This window comes from Hemibagrus wyckioides, linkage group LG11, assembly GCF_019097595.1.
Source record: "Hemibagrus wyckioides isolate EC202008001 linkage group LG11, SWU_Hwy_1.0, whole genome shotgun sequence".
NCBI classification, from domain to species: domain Eukaryota; kingdom Metazoa; phylum Chordata; class Actinopteri; order Siluriformes; family Bagridae; genus Hemibagrus; species Hemibagrus wyckioides.
The window spans coordinates 31,458,450-31,478,123 of record NC_080720.1 but is presented as its reverse complement, the minus strand read 5'-3'; the positions used below and the strand labels follow the sequence as shown (position 1 = coordinate 31,478,123).

Here is a 19,674-nt window from a genome sequence, read left to right as displayed (position 1 = left end):
GAGGCAGAAAAAAACTGTGATGTTTGTTGTTTCTGACTCCATTTTCTAAATTCTCCGTCTCTAGAAGCCAGTCACCAATTTTCACTTTGGTTTTGACCTCACTGACTTTTTAATAGACTTCATTTTATGCTCTCGTGTATTTATTTGCTATCAGTTGTATAAAGATCAGGAAACACAAAAAGCTGCATGAGGCACCGAAATGTCACACAGCTGGGTTTTTTAATAGTATAATGAATAATTAGGTTATTAGGAATTAGACTCTGTATCTGTATAGCTCTGACAAATAGTTATATTTATAAATTCACATTTTTAAGTCCAGTCTAAAAAAAAAAACTAAATGTTTATAATGCTGCATTTGTCCCAAGTAGGGCTACTCATAAAGAGTCAGTAGAGTGACCTTCAGTGACGAATGGACACACGATTTGTACCGCGCATGCGCGGGAACTCGGGTTCTGCGCGTGCGCGAAATAGCAGCAAACGACACGTTATAACGTTATATCATTAGTAGTGTTATAACAAACGCATTATAAATACTAAATCGTTTCGTCACGGTTCGCAAGCATTTCCGCGCATGCGCAGTACAAATCGTGTTTCCGGTACGGATCGAATAGTGACAATGGCGTTCACGTTTTTTTGGTATTATTTTGGCGGCTTGGATTTATTGTTAATGTGTTTAAAACAATAGAAAGATGACAAAGTTGAAGGTTTAATAAAGCGATTAACAATTAAAAGAAAAAACAGTGGCGTTCACGCGACACGTCCCGCCTCATGCGCTGGGATTGGCTGTAGGATCAACTCAAAGGGCGTGAAGTAGACTTATTAACCAATCGCGATGTAGAAGGCGGGAGTTGTCGGAAGGCCATTGCGTTGTAGGAACGCCCATTATACGGGTCTCTGGTTAAATAGAGTGCCGCACATGCGCAGTGGCTCCTCAGCGGTACGACCTCTGCAGCCGGGTAAGTGAAGGAGAGCTGAGCGGAACTCTAGTAATCTGGTACAATTTTCATGTTTTCGGCGATCCGCTGGTGTTTCTTTAATGCTGAAAATAATGTTATGATAATTTTGCATTGCAGCTGATTCGTATGCTCATGCAGTTGCGTGTTTTTAAAGGTGTAAACTCTGATTGACCTTAACCGTTGTCTTGGTACAGATACGGGTTCGTGTTGATTTGAAGCGACCGGAGAACAAAATGTACGCCTGCGCTAAATTCGTGTCCTCCTCTGCACTGGTAAGTCTGTTAATATTTGACGTTTTTCCATTTTTCCCGACTTCTCTCCTGCTAGCTTTTGGCTTGTGTTAATGCTAATGCTAACGCTAGCGCTAATGTTAATGCTAGTCCAGCAAGTGCCTGTCGTATATTCAAGGTCATTTCAGCAGCCGGCGCCTTCAGCGTTGTCATGGCAACGCTATTTGAATTAAAGGTGCAACTTTATAAAGACCTCCTTCAGTCTAAAGTCATTTCTAAGGCGTGTTTGTTCAAATCAGACCACTATGGTGCCGAAGTCCTTAATGACAGCTCGGCTAGTTCTCTAGCTAGCTAAAGACATTGAGGACGGAGTGCTTCCTGAATAAACAGGACCGGTTTGGTGTGTCGATCTGGACTCTATTATAAAAGTCTGATATTAAATTAAACATGTCGAGGTTAAGGATTAAGGACCGCCCACTTTACAGAATGTCTTATTGGCTGGGGAGCCCTATTCAGACGGGGTTAGTGTGTGTAATGTTAGTACATGTGTGTGTCCAAGCCTCCTACATCAAGCTCAAAACAGTCATTTTGTATTGGATAAGACGTGAAACACATTTACACTGTCTTTGAATGACCCTCCCATTGAACTTTTCCATGCCAACTTATGCATGATCCCAGCAATAGTTTGGATCAATTAAGCATGGGATAAGAAAAAGGACTAAGTACATGCACTACAGCATTACAGCACAGTGGAATTCTTTTCTTCGCATATCCCAGCTGAGGATATTGGGGGTCAGAGCACAGGGGCAGCTATGACACTGTGCCCCTGGAACAGAGAGGGTTAAGGGCCTTGCTCAATTGCCCAACAGTGGAGCTTGGTGGTGCTGGTGGTTGAACCCCGATCCTCTGATTGACAACCCAGAGCCTTAACCACTTGAGCCTCTAAGTAAAGAACATGCTCACGTCTCTGTGATGTAAACAGAGATAGATTATCCTGTGCTTAATTGAGCCATGATCATGTACTCTGAAGTTTATACTCAAAGCTTGGGAACACCGGCATGTCAAGGTTCAGAATTCCAAATTGGGATCTCTGGCGTCGTCAAAGTCAGTTTAAATGTTTCACGTTTTATTGCTTGCTACTTGGTAAAACTTGACTTGTTGCTTTTGTCTCGAGAGCGTGGTGTCTTAAGCTTTGATTTCATGCATCATGTTCATTAGTGACAAGCAAAGATGAACAAGACCCAAGCTTCTTAATGTTAATTGGCTCACACACGGGTCTTTTATATTTTAAGAGGGAAATTCTACACCTTTTAACCTTGCTTTTGGAGTCCATGTTCTTCCGAGTGGACACAATACTGATATGGAAGGGGTTCATGGACTGGTGCATTATATCCAGAAAACAAATCCTTCAATAATCTTAATAGCACTCTTTCTTGTTGTCTCTCTCTCTCCAGGTCCGCTCTGGCTCAAGGGTACTTTACAGACCTCTCTCTGCCTCCGTGCTCTCCAGGCCAGATGGAAAATCAGCAGAGGTGAGAGGTCCTCATTCTCAACATGGATTTAAATGTTTCTCCACAGCTGCTAGAAAGAATGAGAGTTGATTTGTACACATCACTGTGCGAAACGTATGAGTAAACATCATACACAGACATGCACACTCTGATTCGTCTAGCTGTTTTAATGAGGGATTCTTGTGCAAATGTTAGAGGAGACTGGTGTGGAAGAATCTGAGAGGAAGCAGACTGAAAGGGGGATTTGTTCTAGGATTATTAATTATTGCAGTATTCAGGTATAGAATAGGAAAGAGAGTTTGATGGCTGTTTATACAGCAGGAGCTCTTATAGGTTCATATCAACACTATCCAGGGGATGGATGGATGGATGGATAGATAGATATGGGAGTTAACAGTTTTTGGGATGTACAACCCATCCGCAGCAGTGCAGGAGCTCAAATTATTATTATTATTATTATGTTTCTCTGTATAGAACAAATGTGCAGTTTTCTAAAAATCAGAGGTGTTCCTTCCTTTCAAATGTTCCTCTCTCTAGGCCAGCCCAGTCCTCCTGCCACAGAGCGCCGTATCCCAGGTCGCACTGAGGGGCTTCCAGACCAGTGCAGTCAGCCGTGACATCGACACAGCCGCCAAGTTCATTGGTGCTGGAGCTGCCACCGTCGGAGTGGCCGGATCAGGAGCCGGAATCGGAACAGTGTTCGGAAGCTTAATCATCGGCTACGCCAGGTACAGCATGGCTGCGAAGCTTTAACAAAACTACAGCAAAACTTTTCCCTGCTTGATTACTGAATAATCATCCAGAACACCACAAAAAAAAAACACTTCATGGCTTTAGGTTTTAGTTTGAGAATCATAGGGTTTACACTTTGGGTTTAACTCTGTAGAGCAATTCATAGAGAATGAATAAGTTCTCTTTGTCACATACATTACTGCACAGTGAAGTTCTTTCTTCACATATCCTGTACTTGGGGGGTTGGGGTCAGAGCGTAGGGTCAGACTTGATACAGCACCCCTGGAGCAGGTGGGGTTAAGGGCCTTTCTCAAGGGCACAATGGCAGCTTGGCTGTCTTGGGGCTTGAACCCCAATCTTCTGGTCAACAACCCAGAGCTTTAACCACTTCAGCTACCACTGCCAAATAAACCTAAATATCTCTCTCCATCATGTCTGTCTCTCTCGCTCTCTCTCTCTCATGTTTGTCCCCTCTCACATTTCTAATTGAGCAAATGTCACAGATGTTGTGTTGAACATTGTAGCTGTGTGAAATCCTATCAGAACACGCTAATGGCTAAACAAGCCTAATGGTCAGTAATGCAGTATTACTCTAATGAGCGTTCTCCTCATCAGCCCACTTCAGGCCTTAACCTTTTCTACTTCAGACATCCTCAATGTCTTGCTGTAAACAGTGCTGACATTTTTATATACTAAATTATTTAGTAGAAGCAGATTCATGTGGGTGGGATGAACAGCTTCAGTGATGCAGGCACAAAATGGCATCATGAGCTTGGTCTGTGCTTCTCTCAAAGCATTGTGGGTAATTGTAGGCTTTAGAAGCTGTTCATTCTAATCCTCTTGTGAAAAGTCTGTACACCTCCAGTGTTGAGCCAAACACACAGAACATCTCTCGGGTCCATGCTCCAATTTCATTCATGTTGCTTTATGTGCATTCATAGCACTTATGTTCAGATTGTGAGAGTTTAATAAGGGGGTGAATACTTATGCAAAGCACTGTGCAGATTGTGGAGAGTTCATCCAGCGTGCTCATGCTCTCCGTCTCCTGTTGCAGGAACCCGTCTCTGAAGCAGCAGCTGTTCTCCTACGCTATCCTGGGATTCGCGCTGTCTGAGGCCATGGGTCTGTTCTGTTTGATGGTGGCTTTCCTCATCCTGTTCGCCATGTAAAGTCTGCGTCGTCGTTCCTCTCCCCCTCCTCCTCTCCTCTGCGTCTCGCACCGGCTGCCACTGGTGTGGCGGTGTCATGACAGTTGTACATTTTCCAGGTTTTTGTTGTGGAAGGCTGACCGACTAAACAGAAGAACATGTATTGTAAAAAATGTATTCAATTACACAATTAAAATACATGTGTTTCACTATTTAAATCTGGTGCCTGGGGATTTTTTTTTTTTGTCCTGATGTTAATCCCAGGTTGAAAAACATCAGTATCATGCAATTAATACAGGGATGTTTTGGCAGCTTGGCTGTAAATGTGTCCTATATGTGTGATGGATGGATGGATGGATAGATGCAAGAAAGTAAACCATTTTCAGTTTCCTGGTTTTCTGCTTAAATTGGTCATGAAATGTGATCTGATCTTCACCAAAGTCACACATCAGCAAACACAATATCTCTAAGCTGATAAAACAGTCATGATCTTTCATGTCTTTACTGAACACACTAATGAAACATAGAAAGTGATGGTGGAAAAAGTAAAGGAAACAGTGCTTTAATAACTGGTTGAACCACCTTTGACAGCAATAACCTCAAGTAAGCGCTTCCTGTAGCTCCGAATTAGACCTCCAAACCGTCCAGGACCATTCTTCCTTATAGAACTGTTTTAGCTTACCCATATTCTTTGGATGTCTGGTGTAAATGGCTCTCTTGAGGTCATACCACAGCATCTCTGTTGGGTTGAGGTCTGGGCACTCCAATAGGTGGATTTTATGTGTCTGGAGCCATTCTGTAGTAGATTTACTTTAGTGTTTAGGGTCATTATCCTGCTGCATTACCCAGCTTGAGCTTCAGCTTATGGACAGCCACCTTTAGGATATCCAGATAAACTTGGGAATTCATTTTCCCCTTCACAATGGCAAGCAGTCCCAAACCATGATGCTCCCTCCACCATACTTCACTGTTGGGATGGTGTTTCCATGTTGCTACGTGGTTTTCTTTTTACGCCATACATAGTGCTGCATGTTCTTCCCAAACGATTCTATTTTTGTTTCATCTGTCCACAATACATTTTCCCAGTAGTGTTGTGGAGTGTCCATGTGGGCTTTTTCAAACTGCAGTGTATTTTTTTTTTTGGAGAGCAGTGGTTTCCTTCATGGTGTCCTTCCACGGATACCATTCCTGTTCACTGTTTTGCGTATGGTTGACTCATGAACGGAGATGTTTAACTAGCTTTAACTCTTGGGGTTTTTCACCTCAATGAGCACTCTGCCTTTGGAGTGATCTTGGCTGGGTGTCCACTTCTATGGAGAGTAGCCACAGTACCATATCGTTTCCTGTTTATAGATAATTTGTCTAACTGTGGACTGATGAGCATGTAAAGTCTTTGCGATTACTCTGTAAGCCTTTCTAGCTACATGCATATCAACAACCATGCCCTATCAGAGGGCATTAATGTGAGAGGAAAATGAAGCCTGTAGCTTTGCACATTATAATATTATAATATAATAATAGAATTAAACCCCACACATTTACGTTAGATAAGTTAAACAAAAAAATCAGTGTAATTCTCATCTGGAAAAATACCATGTGGGTGTATACAGTAATATTTATAGTAGTAGTAATGTATAGAAATGTAACTGATGCTGGTGCTGCAGTATGTATGTGTACATTTGTGGATTTATCCATCCTGAACCGCTAGAGGGCGCTGAGTCTCTAACATTTACTGGTTATTATTAAACATCTGCCTTTCATTCTGTTACCTATAGATGACAGTGCATACTCCAGATGTTTTATTTTATTTATTTAAATAAGTGTTCACTTGTTTTATTTAATGATCAAGGCTCAAACTTTCTCAAGTTGTGCACTATGTAGAGAGAGCAGGGTTCGGTCTGTGCCTGTGTGTGGGTCTCGTTCTGATTCCTAGCCTCTTCCATCTAAGAAGTGTGCAGTGGTAGGGTAAATATGAGGCTAAATTTGATGTAGCGCTTTTAATAGTGTAATAAAATGATAATAGTTGTTTATCTGTTTTTAAGAATTAAATTGGGGTTAAGGAGATGGCTGAGCTCGACTGGTTCACTGATAGGAGCAAGATGTTCAGTTTACATTATATAGAGATTTTAATATTTTACAGAAATATGATTAAAACTGTATGTGTGTTCTTAGGACTTGATCTGCTTGACCGAACCCTGTCCTTTTCAGTTTCTATCAGACAAAGATTGATGAATTCTATAAACAGCTTTAGCAAGAAACAGATTCTGCTATAACAGTAAAATGTAGGAATTAGAGTGGAGACTGTGAGCCAGACCTTCTCGTCCAACATCAGTGCCTGACCTCACAAATACACTTCTAGCGGAATGGTTAAAAAAATTCCCATAAACACACTCCTAAACCTTGTGGAAAGCCTTCCCAGAAGAGTTGAAGCTGTTATAGCTGCAAAGTGCGGGACAACTCCATATTACATTCATGTGCATGTAAAGGCAGACGTCCCGGTTTTGTCCTGGCTCTCAGTCTCCGCTCTAATTCACCCCAAAGGTGTTCTATGGGGTTGAGGTCAGGACTCTGTGCAGGCCAGTCAAGTTCCTCCACACCAAACTCACTCATCCATGTCTTTATGGACCTTGCTTTGGTCACTGGTGTGCAGTCATGTTGGAACAGGAAGGGGTCATCCCCAAACTGTTCCCACAAAGAGCATGAAATTGTCCAAAATGTCTTGGTATGAAGCTGAAGCATTAAGAGTTCCTTTCACTGGAACTAAGGGGCCGAGCCCAACCCCTGAAGAACAACACCTGAATTCAATGATTTGGAGGGGTGTCCCAAAACGTTTGGCAATATAGTATATCTACACATCATCCATTTATTTTCATCTCAACCTTTCACAGGATGCCGTGTAAACGATTTCTAAACACAACACTTGAAACACTTTTTTTTTCTTTCAGCACACCTATTACTCACATAATCACCTGGTGTGATGAAAGGAGATCTAAAAATACGTGAGATTTTGGTAACTTGTCAGCTTTTGGTCTCGCCGCCCATCTTCAGGAACTTGCAGCTGTTTATTTGTATCAGCATGAGTTTAGTGTTTCAGCTCCAAAAGCCAGCAGCTGCTCCTCTCGTGCTTTCAACAACGGTACACACACACACACACACACACACACACACAAAACACTGAGGTGTTTCGCTTGAATGTCAGTCTGATCAGCTTTCTATTGAAGTCTTCAGCCACAGCCTGGAGATGCATCACGCAGGAGTCTCTCTACTTCCCGGGATTTTTCTTCTTCTAGTCGGTGAGCTGGGTTTGCTTCCTGTTGGAGGATTTGCTTCCTGAGTAGAAATGTTTTATTTCTAGGCAGGTAAACGTGTGTGAATCAAAACGGAAATCTACATCGATTACAGTTCTAGCTCTCGGTCATCATGGATTAAACATCTAGAAAGATCTGAAAGGTGTGCAGTTCAGAGTTTAAGCTGTTTAGAAGGGAAATTGTTTTTCAGTGTATTGTTGTGTAAGGGTTAATTGTTCTGTCCGAATGTTGTATTCTGTCCGAATACACCTTTCAGTCTCTGCATTGTTTACGGCCTGGGCTAAAAGACCTTTTTTTGTCATAAATCTGACCACCTTGGTGAAATAAAGTTTACATGGAAAAAAAATGATTAAGAAATAAACTACTGCACACATTGTGCTGTCCGGTCAGAGAGATCGATGCACACAGGTCAACACTGTTGATGTCCAGATTCATTTCTTCCCCTCACGTATCAAACGCGCAGGTATTGAAAGCGAAGCAGACGTGAATGTGAATGCTCTGCTTTGGATTTTTTTTTTCAAGACTGCGCCGAATTGGCTGAGGAATTACGGGAACGCGCCGGAATGCGCGTGCCCCGGACAGGTGCGTGCTTGCCGCGTGCTTCATGTTTCTAATTATGGGTCCTCATGCGCATGCGCAATTCGCCTCCTTCGTTAGCGGAGTGTCCTTTTTTCACGTTTTTCTTCTTTTATTAAACTGGTTGCGAGAATATATAGGATGATGTTGTTGCTTTTATTTATTGTTTTATTTCTACCTGAGCTTCAATCCCATTAATAAAAAAAAAATCCACTTTTCAGAAATTTTGACTATGAGCATCCATGAACTGCCGCCATCTTAGAAATGTAGCACGTGCTGAGGCTTTAATTTGCTTTTATTAACGGCAATAAAGCTTTCCACAAACCTTTCCAGATTCATCCAATTATACAGAAGAAAAATAGTCACAAAATGGAGAACACTTTGCTCCTGAGGAGTAGGTCGTGTTGTCCATTTTAAAACATCAGCTAACTGCTGACTTATTTCAAGATGGCGTCCAAGTCCCTACAGTGACGTGCATAAGTATTCACCCCTCCACAGACACACATATTTGTGGCATTACAACCTAGATCTGAAATGGACGTGATCGGAATCGTATGTCACGAATGCAGTCCATTGTAGAGTTCTGGAAGTGGAATTCGATGGCATAAGCATTCAACCTGATTGCTGTGAAAGCCCTAAATAAGTCCAGTTGCCATCAGAAGTGGTATAATTAGTCGATGGGAGTTTACCTGTGTGTCTGAAAGCGTAATCTGATCTCAGGGTTTGTTCGAGAATATAGCTAACGAAAGAGCACCATGAAGATCGAATCCAGGTTCTGGAAAAGTGACCCAAACTCTTTGAAGCATTGTTAAATCTGTTATCAATGAATGGAAAGAATGCGGCACGAGCACAACGTCCACCAAGTGTGTGAAGACGAGAGAAGTGTCCATGCGTGCAACGTTCACGTGTGCAATATATTAAAATGTTTCTTCATGTGCAGCACACTGTAGTTCCATCCGTGAGCCCTTTTAGGCTTTTCTTTCATATGAATATATTGACATCTAAGAGAAGTCTGTGGTCAGACTCACCAGATGACCCTGAGTTATGTAACAGGTGGCCAAAACAAAAGGTCACATAAGGGGCAGCTGGTGGTGTAACTGTTCTAGCCAGGCTAATCCCCTCCTGTCTTTTGAAGACAAAGACATCAGTATGGTGTAAGGTTTCAATTCTGCCATAAATATTGGGTTGTTTGTTGTAAGGAAATATCATTGATGGATTTATTTTGTGGAACTGAGAGTGCAACAGCACCAGCAACTACAGTGAAGAAACAAAGAGGGAGACTGGGGCTGATTTCTCTCTGGCACAGACTGATTGATTCACACAGCCAATCAGTGACAGCCATGTCAGGCAATTACACTGAATGACACGCCCCCTAGATTCCATATATGGGCAGATATTCAATATATAAAGGTTTGTTTGTTTGTTATACCTTTAACTGCCTGGAGTTTTAATAGATATCTATATTAGCTTGTTATCGAATGTAATATAAGGACCGGTCATCATCCTTGGGTCACTGATATGAGCTATAAGTTCATGTGTAGGTTTATACCAACATTATGTAGACTTAACTCTTTTCCCCAGAGGCCAAAAAATAGCATTTCCTCCTGTTTGGTTGTGTCCATGTTGATGATTGAACGTCTTGTTTTACTCTACAGTGGTGGTTAATATGAAGCTCATATGAAAGTAGACACTCAGGACTTCAAGAATTTGTAGTGTTTTATAAGTATTTATGTTTTTCCTAGCCTACTGGGGGCGATATATTCATAGAAAAGTTTAAAAAAAAAGAACAAAAATGGCTATTTTTTCCACACAAATGTTTGTATCTTCAAAGTAAATACTGATATCAAACCCAGTTCTGCTCTCTGAGATGCTTTGAGTGCTTGTTCATCTAGAACGCAGCTCAGATTTGATCTTTAACCAGTAAATTTCTGTGTAAGGTTCTCCAACAGAGAGAAAAACACACGTCTAAAACACTCCGAAAGCCACCAGACTCATTTTAGATCAGACACACAGCCTGAACATCATTCATTTCTTTATACTGATTGAAAAAGTCCCATAAGTCCAATTCCATTCCACCGGCAGAACTGAGCACTAGTGTAGTGTAAAAAAAAGGGGTTAAAGCAGAAAAGATTTAAGCTGAAGCGGTGATATAACTGGAAAACTGATCAGAGAACCGGAAAAGACGGCTCAGACTCGTGTTCCATCCACATGCTGCAGATGGAGTGTGTGTGACGTGTCAGGGCATTCTCCTCCAGGGGCTCAGATGGCGTGTGTTTAGATGTGTCATATGCAGATGCTGTCTCTGTCAGGACTAATCCCCCTTGTGTGTGCATGTATTTGCATCTGTGTGTTTGCATATGTTGGATAGCGTGGGTGCTTTACAGTATCTCAAACTATTTGTGTATATATGTGTGTGTGCGTGTGTGTGTGTTGTAGGTCTAGGTCCAGGTCCAGGTCAGTGCTCTCCTGATGAGATGAAGCTGGTAAAGGATCTATTTAAAGGCTATAACAAGGTGGTTCGTCCCGTCAACCATTTCAATGAGGCCGTGGAGGTGACTGTCGGGCTGCAGCTCATCCAGCTCATCAATGTGGTAATGCTGCACCTCGCACTGCTTTTTATTTAAAAACACTTCAGCAGTATACACATATGTTGCCAAAAGTTTTGAGACGTCTGCCTTTACATGCACATGAGTGTAATATGGAGTTGGCTCCGCCCTTTACAGCTATAACAGCTTCAACTCTTCTGGGAAGGCTTTCCACAAGGTTTAGGAGTGTGTTTATGGGAATTTTTGACCATTCCTCTACCACACTCTCCCTCTCTCTCTCTCTCTCTCTCTCTCCCTTTCTCTTTCTCTCTCTCTTTCTCTCTTTCACACTCTCCTTCTCTCTCTCTGTCTCTCCCTTTCTCTGTCTCTGTCTCTCTCTCTCTCTCTCTCTTTCACACTCTCCTTCTCTCTCTCTGTCTCTCTCTATCTGTCTCTCTCTCTCTCTCTCTCTCTCTCTCTCTCTCCCTCCCTTACACTCTCCTTCTCTCTCTCTGTCTCTCTCTCTCCTTTACACTCTCCTTCTCGCTCTCTGTCTCTCTCTCTATCAGTCTCTTTCTCTCTCTCTCTGTCTTTCACACTCTCCTTCTCTCTCTCTGTCTCTCCCTTTCTCTGTCTCTCTCTCTCTTTCACACTCTCCTTCTCTCTCTCTGTCTCTCCCTTTCTCTCTCTCTCTCTCTCTCTCTCTCTCTCTCTCTTTCACACTCTCCTTCTCTCTCTCTGTCTCTCCCTTTCTCTGTCTCTCTCTCTCTCTCTCTCTCTCTCTCTCTCTCTCTCTCTCTCTTTCACACTCTCCTTCTCTCTCTCTGTCTCTCCCTTTCTCTGTCTCTCTCTCTCTCTCTCTCTTCCCCTCCCTCTGTTCCTGTCTCTTTTTATCTTACACGCTCATTCACTTGCTATCTTTCTTTCTTCGCCTGCAGGATGAAGTGAATCAGATCGTCACCAGTAACGTGCGAGTCAAGCAGGTCTGTGTCTCTTTCCACGTTCTGCTTAAAGTCTCTGTAGGAGATTCGTCCCTAACCGAGCTCTTATCACGAGCTGGCTGTTATTAGATTATATACGAGTCTGGCTGTTATTATGTGTTATATAAAAGTCAAAAGCCACATTGTTATATCACAGACAGACAGACGAACGATACAAAACAGGCAAAACCGTCTGCTTGGCAGAAGCGTAAGGCTGTTAAAGGCCAGATATGAATGAAATTGCGTCTCATTCACAGGGACTTTTATGAAAGACTTGTGGAAGGAGTCTCCAGTGTCAGAGTTAAAGCTATAATCTTCAGGACAGAGAAGCTGATACTGTGATGGTTTCTGGTAACATGACGAGTCGTATTGCTTTCAAAATAAAAACTCTGATGAAGGGACCAACGTTTATAGCTGCTATAACGTGAACGATGACAAGAACGAACTTGTTTCACAGACATTCCACAGCAAGAAAACTACAAATGTACGAAACATGTAGTGTCCTGACTATAAATGTACTTTTTTTACATAAATAAACCAGCACTTTACCTGAACCCGGGTTGAATATGAACCATGTTAAATAAGCAGCAGTAATATGAATCGAAATAGAATAGAACCATTTAAAGGCACTCCTATAATGAGAAAAGGTGTTAAATGATATGAAAATACAGCCAGGCTTCAGGTTTCCGAAGCTAATATTCCGAACTCCAGCCTTTTATTTTGTTAGGAAAGTGTCAGAACTTTAATTATTCCATCTTTATGTGATGCCTCTGCAAACACTTGACACTATATACACTTTACACCATAAAGGAAGGAAACTCTTATACTATTCATGCAAATGGGGGCAAAAAAACTGTTCAAAATAAACGTGAAGTCATATAAAGTCATTCAGTTAAGAAATAATAAAATAAAATAAAATAAAATAAATAAATAAATAAATAAATAAATAAATAAATAAATAAATAAATAAATAAATAAATAAATAAATAAAACACATGGAAATGGTTTGCCCTTCTTGCTGAAGATGAACGAAGACAAAGAGTGGAATCTTATTGAATCACTAAAAAGAATCACTTTTCAGCAAATCCCCAGCTTGCCGAATTAAAGTGAAGGTGATTTTTGGTAACGAAGGTGTGGTACATAAACTTTTAATTTAAATCATTTCTTCTAATTTTTTTATTCAGCAATGGAAGGATGTGAATCTGAAGTGGAATCCGGACGACTATGGAGGCATCAAGAAGATTCGAATTCCCTCCACCGACATCTGGAAACCAGATTTAGTGCTTTATAACAAGTAAGCTCCTGCTACATTTGTGTCTATCTATCTATCTATCTATCTATCTATCTATCTATCTATCTATCTATCTATCTATCTATCTATCTATCTATCTATCTATCTATCTATCTACACTATATTGCCAAAAGTTTTGGGACGTCTGCCTTTACATGCACATGAATGTAATATGGAGTTGTTCCGCCCTTTGCAGCTATAACAGCTTCAACTCTTCTGGGAAGGCTTTCCACAAGGTTTAGGAGTGTGTTAATAGGCATTTTTGACCATTCCTCTAGAAGTGCATTTGTGAGGTCAGGCACTGATGTTGGATGAGAAGGTCTGTCTCACAGTCTCCACTCTAATTCATCACAAAGGTGTTCTATGGGGTTGAGGTCAGGACTCTGTGCAGGACAGTCAAGTTCCTCCACACCAAACTCGCTCATCCATGTCTTTATGGACCTTGCTTTGGTCACTGGTGTGCAGTCATGTTGGAACAGGAAGGGGTCATCCCCAAACTGTTCCCACAAAGAGCATGAAATTGTCCAAAATGTCTTGGTATGAAGCTGAAGCATTAAGAGTTCCTTTCACTGGAACTAAGGGGCCGAGCCCAACCCCTGAAAAACAACACCTGAATTCAATGATTTGAAGGGGTGTCACAAAACTTTTGGCTCTATCTATCTATCTATCTATCTATCTATCTATCTATCTATCTATCTATCTATCTATCTATCTATCTATCTATCTATCTATCTATCTATCTATCTATCTATCTATAACGAGACGATATATTCCGTATACGTATCGCTGTTGTATGTTGTATGTGGAGTGATGAGATGAGGTGTGATGGTATGTCGCAGTGCTGATGGAGACTTCGCCATCGTGCATGAGACGAAGGTTTTGCTGGAATACACCGGACTGATCACGTGGAATCCTCCGGCGATCTTTAAGAGCTACTGTGAGATCGTTGTAGTTTATTTCCCCTTCGACCTGCAGAACTGCAGCATAAAGCTTGGTATATGGACCTACGATGGCAACCTGGTCGTCATCAACCCGGTACACACACACACACACACACACACACACACACACACAGAAGAAACTTTTTCTTCTTTCATTTTTGTCTGATTAGAAGTATATTGCTGTAGCATAAAAATTTATTGTACATAGATGATTAAAGCAATCTTTATGCACTTTGGACTCAAATGAGATAAATACATTGTGTTATCATCCACAATCTGATTATTTTGCTACTTGATTGTTTCTTCAGTTTGTTCTAAGGGTATTGCAATAATCTAGTGTGTGTGTTTGTGTGTGTGTTCAGGACAGCGATCGTCCAGACCTCAGTAACTTCATGGAGAGCGGCGAGTGGGTGATGAAGGACTACCGGAGCTGGAAACACTGGGTTTATTATGCATGTTGCCCAAACACACCATATCTGGACATCACCTATCACTTCCTGATGCTGAGACTGCCGTTGTACTTCATCGTCAACGTCATCATCCCCTGCATGCTCTTCTCCTTCCTCACCAGCCTTGTCTTCTACCTCCCCACCGACTCGGGTAACGCTCAGCGCTGGAGTGTGTATGACGTTCAACATGTCTGATCTGTTTTATAGTATTGATCTACCTTGTGTGTGTGTGTGTAGGTGAGAAGATGACCCTCAGTATCTCTGTCCTGCTGTCTCTCACTGTGTTCCTCCTGGTGATCGTCGAGCTGATCCCGTCCACCTCCAGTGCCGTCCCGCTCATCGGCAAATACATGCTCTTCACCATGATCCTCGTCATCGCCTCCATCATCATCACCGTCATCGTCATCAACACGCACCACCGCTCTCCCAGCACACATACCATGTCTCCCTGGGTCCGCAAGGTGTGCAGATCACCCTCAGACGCCAAAATGGATTTTGCTCTTGTTTTATTGTGTCATGTTCCACGCCACAGTGGTGGTTAATATGAAGCTCATATGAAAAGTAGACACTCAGAATTTGTAGTATCTCCAAAATAAATGTTGATATTCTGTTCTCCGAGATGCGCCAAGTGATTATTCATCTAAAAAGCAGCTCAAATTTGATCTTCAACCAGTAAAATTCTGTGAGGTTCTCCAACAGAGGGAAAATCACACGTCTAAAACACACTAAAAGCCGACAGACTCGTTTTAGATCAGACTCGCAGCCTGAACATCATTCATTTCTTTATACTGATTGAAAATTTTCATGATACATGTTTTGAGTCGAATCTGAGCATCTCTCTCCATACCGCAGATCTTCATCGATACCATTCCGAACTTCATGTTCTTCTCCTCCATGAAGCGGCCGTCTCAGGAGCGGAGAACCAGACCCTCTTTTCCTAAAGACTTGGACATCTCGGACATCTCCGGAAAACCCGTGCCGACTTCCGTGACGTTCCATTCGCCCCTCATCAAAAACCCGGACGTTCAGAGCGCCTTAGAGGGTGTCAAGTACATCGCCGAGACCATGAGGGGTGACGAGGAGTCGAACAACGTAAGAGCTTTCTGTTCCTCATTCTCACTCCTTTTTTTTTCTTTTCTATTACGTCGCATTTTCTTCTTCCTCTTCTTCTTTTTTCTCCCCCCTCCCCAGACTGTATGATTTTTGCTTTGCCCACATTTTGACCTCAGCGGAATTTCCCATGTTCAGAAACAAGTTAAAATCTTCTTCTCCTCTCTAGCTCTTCCTCTTTTTGTTGATCTTTCTCTCTCTCTCTCTCTCTCTCTCTCTCTCTCATGCTTTCTGTCTCCTCTTCCAGGCTGCTGAGGAGTGGAAGTTCGTAGCCATGGTTCTGGATCACATTCTGCTCTGCGTGTTCATGTCCGTGTGTATCGTCGGGACGATCGGAGTCTTTGCCGGACGCCTCATAGAGCTCAACATGCTGTGACCCAGAAAAGGCCCAAAGTGAAGCCTGGGGCTGGAGTTCAGCACTATTTGCCATCACACAGCTTTCTGCTGGGCTGCACTAGCAGCGACGTCTGCCTGTTTTTCGGATGCTGGAGACTAGTTTACTGCAGAAAGCTCAGATTCATGCTCATTTCCAAATTACTTTAAAGAAAACTCCACCCTGAATCTTATACCATATTTAACACCGTACAAAATTTCGATTCTTGAGAGTCTAAACTTTCTTCATGTTGGTCTCACCTTCACTTCATGCTTACCCACAGCGATGCAGCGGCGCTTTATCGCTTCAGTGTATCCAGCAGCTCTTTCACCTATTTACGCTAATAATATCAGCATCGGCTTTATCGTCCCCGTTGTCTCGTAGATAGATAGATTTTCTGGAAACTTTCAGTTCAACGTCTCCGCTCCGTCTATCATGGGTTGGATGTTGAGTGAGAAGGGAATTAAACCGACTTCTCACAGAGATGTAGTAGCGCAACATTGCTAAACCCATGAACATTTCAACATATATGAGTTTCAGGGTGGAGTTTTTCTTCAATAGCGCAATTTTCTTTCTTTTCTTTTCTTTTCTTTTCCGTTCTTCACGGTTTATTGGTAGCGGTTTGATGGCCGTGTGTGAACAGGTTGCATTTGTTTAAAACGGTTATTTTTTCTCGTTTTTTAACGTTTGTATCCTCAAAGTAAATGTTGATATCAAACCCGTTTCTGCTCTCTGAGTTCTTGTTCATCTAAAAAGCAGCTCAAATTTGATCTTCAACCAAGGAAATTTCATTTCTAGGGGAAGTTTATCCGACAGAGGGAAATCAGACGTCTAAAACACAACGGAAGACTCGTTTTAGATCAGACTCGCTGCGACTAACTGCTCACAGAGGTTTTTTCTTCAATATTGCAAGTTTCTTTCTTTCTTTCTTTCTTGTCTTTTCTTCACGGTTTATTGGTGGCAGTTTGATGGCCGTGTGTGAACAGGTTGCATTTGTTTGATATTTGGTTCTGGGTTGAATATTTATGGTCAGGAATGCTCAAGATGGTGTTTTTTTTATTTTATTTGAATAAATAATTGACTTTTAGGAGTCCTGAGCATTTTACAAGGCAGATGTTTAATGTTTGGGTTTGAAATCGCAGTTCTGCATGTATGTATTTGTAATGTATTATATCTTTTTTTTTTTTAAAGTTAGTAGGAGCACGGTCCAGTTGATCAGGACAGTGGAGCGATTTTTTTGTATCTTTAACCTAAACCTTGCTTTTGCATAGAAGGGGTCATTTACAATTGTATACAATTGCTTCTTCACAATAAACAGACCCTCTGAACCCCTCCAAAAACCCCTAGGTGTACCCCTGCCTTTCGCCCAGTGTGTGCTGGGATAGACCCTAATTAGGAATAAAGCGGGTATAGAAAATGGATGAATACAAAATACAGATACAGTGTGAACCTGCCTGTTAATGATGGGGTCTAAGGTGACACTCTAGAGTGACACTCCAGACTGAACTTTTCACTGGGCATTATTTCTTAAACTCTTGCTGGGTTTTTTTTTTTTTTTTTTAATTATTATTAATAATATTTTGTTATGACATTGTTTTGTTGTTTTTTTTCCACATGATCGAGTTTTGTCGTTAATGCAGACTTGAAGGTGTGGTCTCTTGAAGCTTGTGTGGCTTTGATTTTTCCTCAAAATGACCACCCTGACCTCTACAGTCATGTCAATTCCTGGTTTTCAGTAAAAAAAAAAAAAAAAAGTATGAAGTGAATGATTTTGTGCTGAATTTTTCTTTCTTATCGTATTGCGTGCACAAGGATGGTGAAAAATGGTTATTTTGACATTTCCGAGTTAATCAAAGGGTTTTGTAAATGAAATCACTTTAATAGGTTGAATGAATAAAAACATTTAATAGGTTTGCGTGGTGAGTATTGTTTTTTCACCAAATACACTATGTTGCCAGATGTTTTGGGACACCGCTCCAAATCACTGAATTCAGGTGTTGTTTTTCAGGGGTTGGACTCGGCCCCTTAGTTCCAGTGAAAGGAACTCTTAATGCTTCAGCTTCATACCAAGACATTTTGGACAATTTCATGCTCCCAACTTTGTGGGAACAGTTTGGGGATGACCCCTTCCTGTTCCAACATGACTGCACACCAGTGACCAAAGCAAGGTCCATAAAGACATGGATGAGTGAGTTGGGTGTGGAGGAACTTCACTGGCCTCAACCTGATCTTGGTTTGACTGGCCTGAATCTTCTCGTCCAACATCAGTGCCTGACCTCACAAATGTGCTTCTAGAGGAACGGTCAAAAATTCCCATAAACACACTCCTAAACCTTGTGGAAAGCCTTCCCAGAAGATTTGAAGCTGTTATAGCTGCAAAGTGCAGGACAACTCCATATTACATTCATGTGCATGTAAAGGCAGACGTCCCAGTTTTGTCCTGGCTCGCAGTCTCCACTCTAATTCATCCCAAAGGTGTTCTATGGGGTTGAGGTTAGTCAAGTTCCTCCACACCAGACTCACTCATCCATGTCTTTATGGACCTTGCTTTGTGCACTGGTGTGCAGTCATGTTGGAACAGGAAGGGGTCCAACCCCTGAAAAACAACACCTGAATTCAATGATTTGGAGGGGTGTCCCAAAAACTTTTGGCAACATAATGTACATTTAGGATAAAATGTTTTAACATGTTTATGAAAATTGTTTTTGTTTTTTTGTTTTCAATTTGCAATAAAATCTTGGTTACGTAACGTGTCGGAAATGTTATTTCTCCAGAAATACCAATGTTTCATCATGTTTGTATTTAAGATGTGGCAAAAAATTTATTTATAATTTAATAAAAAAAAATGTGGAGAAGAGAAGAGAAGAGAAGAGAAGAGAAGAGAAGAGAGAGAAGAGAAGAGAAGAGAAGATAAGAGAAGAGATTATTATAACAGTAAAAACAGTGGGAAATAAATAAATCTGGAATAAGAACAGGCCCATGTTGGTGTGAGTGACGGTCACGCGCTGGACATCTTGTGGAGTGTAACTGAATTAAAAGAAAAGGGAAGACACACACACACACACACACAGATATACCATTATCTCATGCATCACACCTTTTTTTTATTTCAATAAAGATAGATTGAATGAAATGGTCACTAAAATGATTTATTTATTTATTTATTTTTGACCGGACGACTTCTTATTGGACGAATTGAAGAGAGAAAAAAGAAAGAAAAAGAAAAAGAGTAGAGTATTTGAAGAGTATTTTACAAATAATTTCTATTTATTCCATTTATTTCTATTTTATTTTATATTTTATTATTCATTATTTTATTTTTATTTTATTTATTTATATATATTGTATTTCTTTATTTGATATCTTTACTTGTACATAATTGTATTGCATAAGTTTCACTGAACTCAATCAACCCCCCCCCCCACACACACACATCTGACAGATGCTGCAGCTCCACATCTGGAATCCCAGAGTCTCAGATTAGAGACGTTTTCGTCGTGAAAAAAAAGAAAAAGAAAACCCTTCGGAAAACTGAACACGTCAG

The 19,674-nt window shown here is 41.3% G+C and overlaps 2 protein-coding genes across 4 annotated transcripts; both read left to right on the top strand.

Annotated features, from left to right (window-relative positions):
- The first annotated feature begins 878 nt into the window (after positions 1–878).
- atp5mc3b (ATP synthase membrane subunit c locus 3b) lies at positions 879–4,795 on the top strand. 2 transcript variants are annotated; one of them, XM_058402891.1, is made up of 5 exons: positions 879–956; positions 1,151–1,228; positions 2,641–2,718; positions 3,235–3,425; positions 4,484–4,795. In XM_058402891.1, the coding sequence occupies exons 2-5, from the start codon at positions 1,190–1,192 to the stop codon at positions 4,596–4,598; spliced, it is 423 nt and encodes a 140-aa protein (XP_058258874.1). In that variant the 5' UTR covers positions 879–956; positions 1,151–1,189; the 3' UTR covers positions 4,599–4,795. The 2 variants fall into 2 exon arrangements, with proteins under 2 accessions (XP_058258874.1, XP_058258875.1); XM_058402892.1 differs by having other exon boundaries at positions 934–994.
- Positions 4,796–4,948: 153 nt separating this feature from the next.
- chrna1 (cholinergic receptor, nicotinic, alpha 1 (muscle)) lies at positions 4,949–18,884 on the top strand. 2 transcript variants are annotated; one of them, XM_058402885.1, is made up of 9 exons: positions 4,949–7,870; positions 10,898–11,052; positions 11,925–11,969; positions 13,151–13,260; positions 14,097–14,292; positions 14,561–14,798; positions 14,885–15,108; positions 15,500–15,739; positions 16,005–18,884. In XM_058402885.1, the coding sequence occupies exons 1-9, from the start codon at positions 7,819–7,821 to the stop codon at positions 16,131–16,133; spliced, it is 1,389 nt and encodes a 462-aa protein (XP_058258868.1). In that variant the 5' UTR covers positions 4,949–7,818; the 3' UTR covers positions 16,134–18,884. The 2 variants fall into 2 exon arrangements, with proteins under 2 accessions (XP_058258868.1, XP_058258867.1); XM_058402884.1 differs by lacking the exon at positions 4,949–7,870 and having other exon boundaries at positions 8,387–11,052.
- The last annotated feature ends 790 nt before the right edge of the window (positions 18,885–19,674 follow it).

Excerpts from the sequence above, each read along its gene's own strand:
- atp5mc3b (XM_058402891.1), top strand. The coding sequence starts at position 1,190 with ATGTACGCCTGCGCTAAATTCGTGTCCTCCTCTGCACTG. Across the intron at positions 1,229-2,640 it reads TCGTGTCCTCCTCTGCACTG|GTCCGCTCTGGCTCAAGGGT; the intron begins GTAAGTCTGTTA and ends CTCTCTCTCCAG. Across the intron at positions 3,426-4,483 it reads TTAATCATCGGCTACGCCAG|GAACCCGTCTCTGAAGCAGC; the intron begins GTACAGCATGGC and ends CTCCTGTTGCAG.
- chrna1 (XM_058402884.1), top strand. The coding sequence starts at position 10,819 with ATGTTGGATAGCGTGGGTGCTTTACAGTATCTCAAACTATTTGTGTAT. Across the intron at positions 13,261-14,096 it reads GATTTAGTGCTTTATAACAA|TGCTGATGGAGACTTCGCCA; the intron begins GTAAGCTCCTGC and ends GGTATGTCGCAG. Across the intron at positions 15,740-16,004 it reads GTGACGAGGAGTCGAACAAC|GCTGCTGAGGAGTGGAAGTT; the intron begins GTAAGAGCTTTC and ends CTCCTCTTCCAG.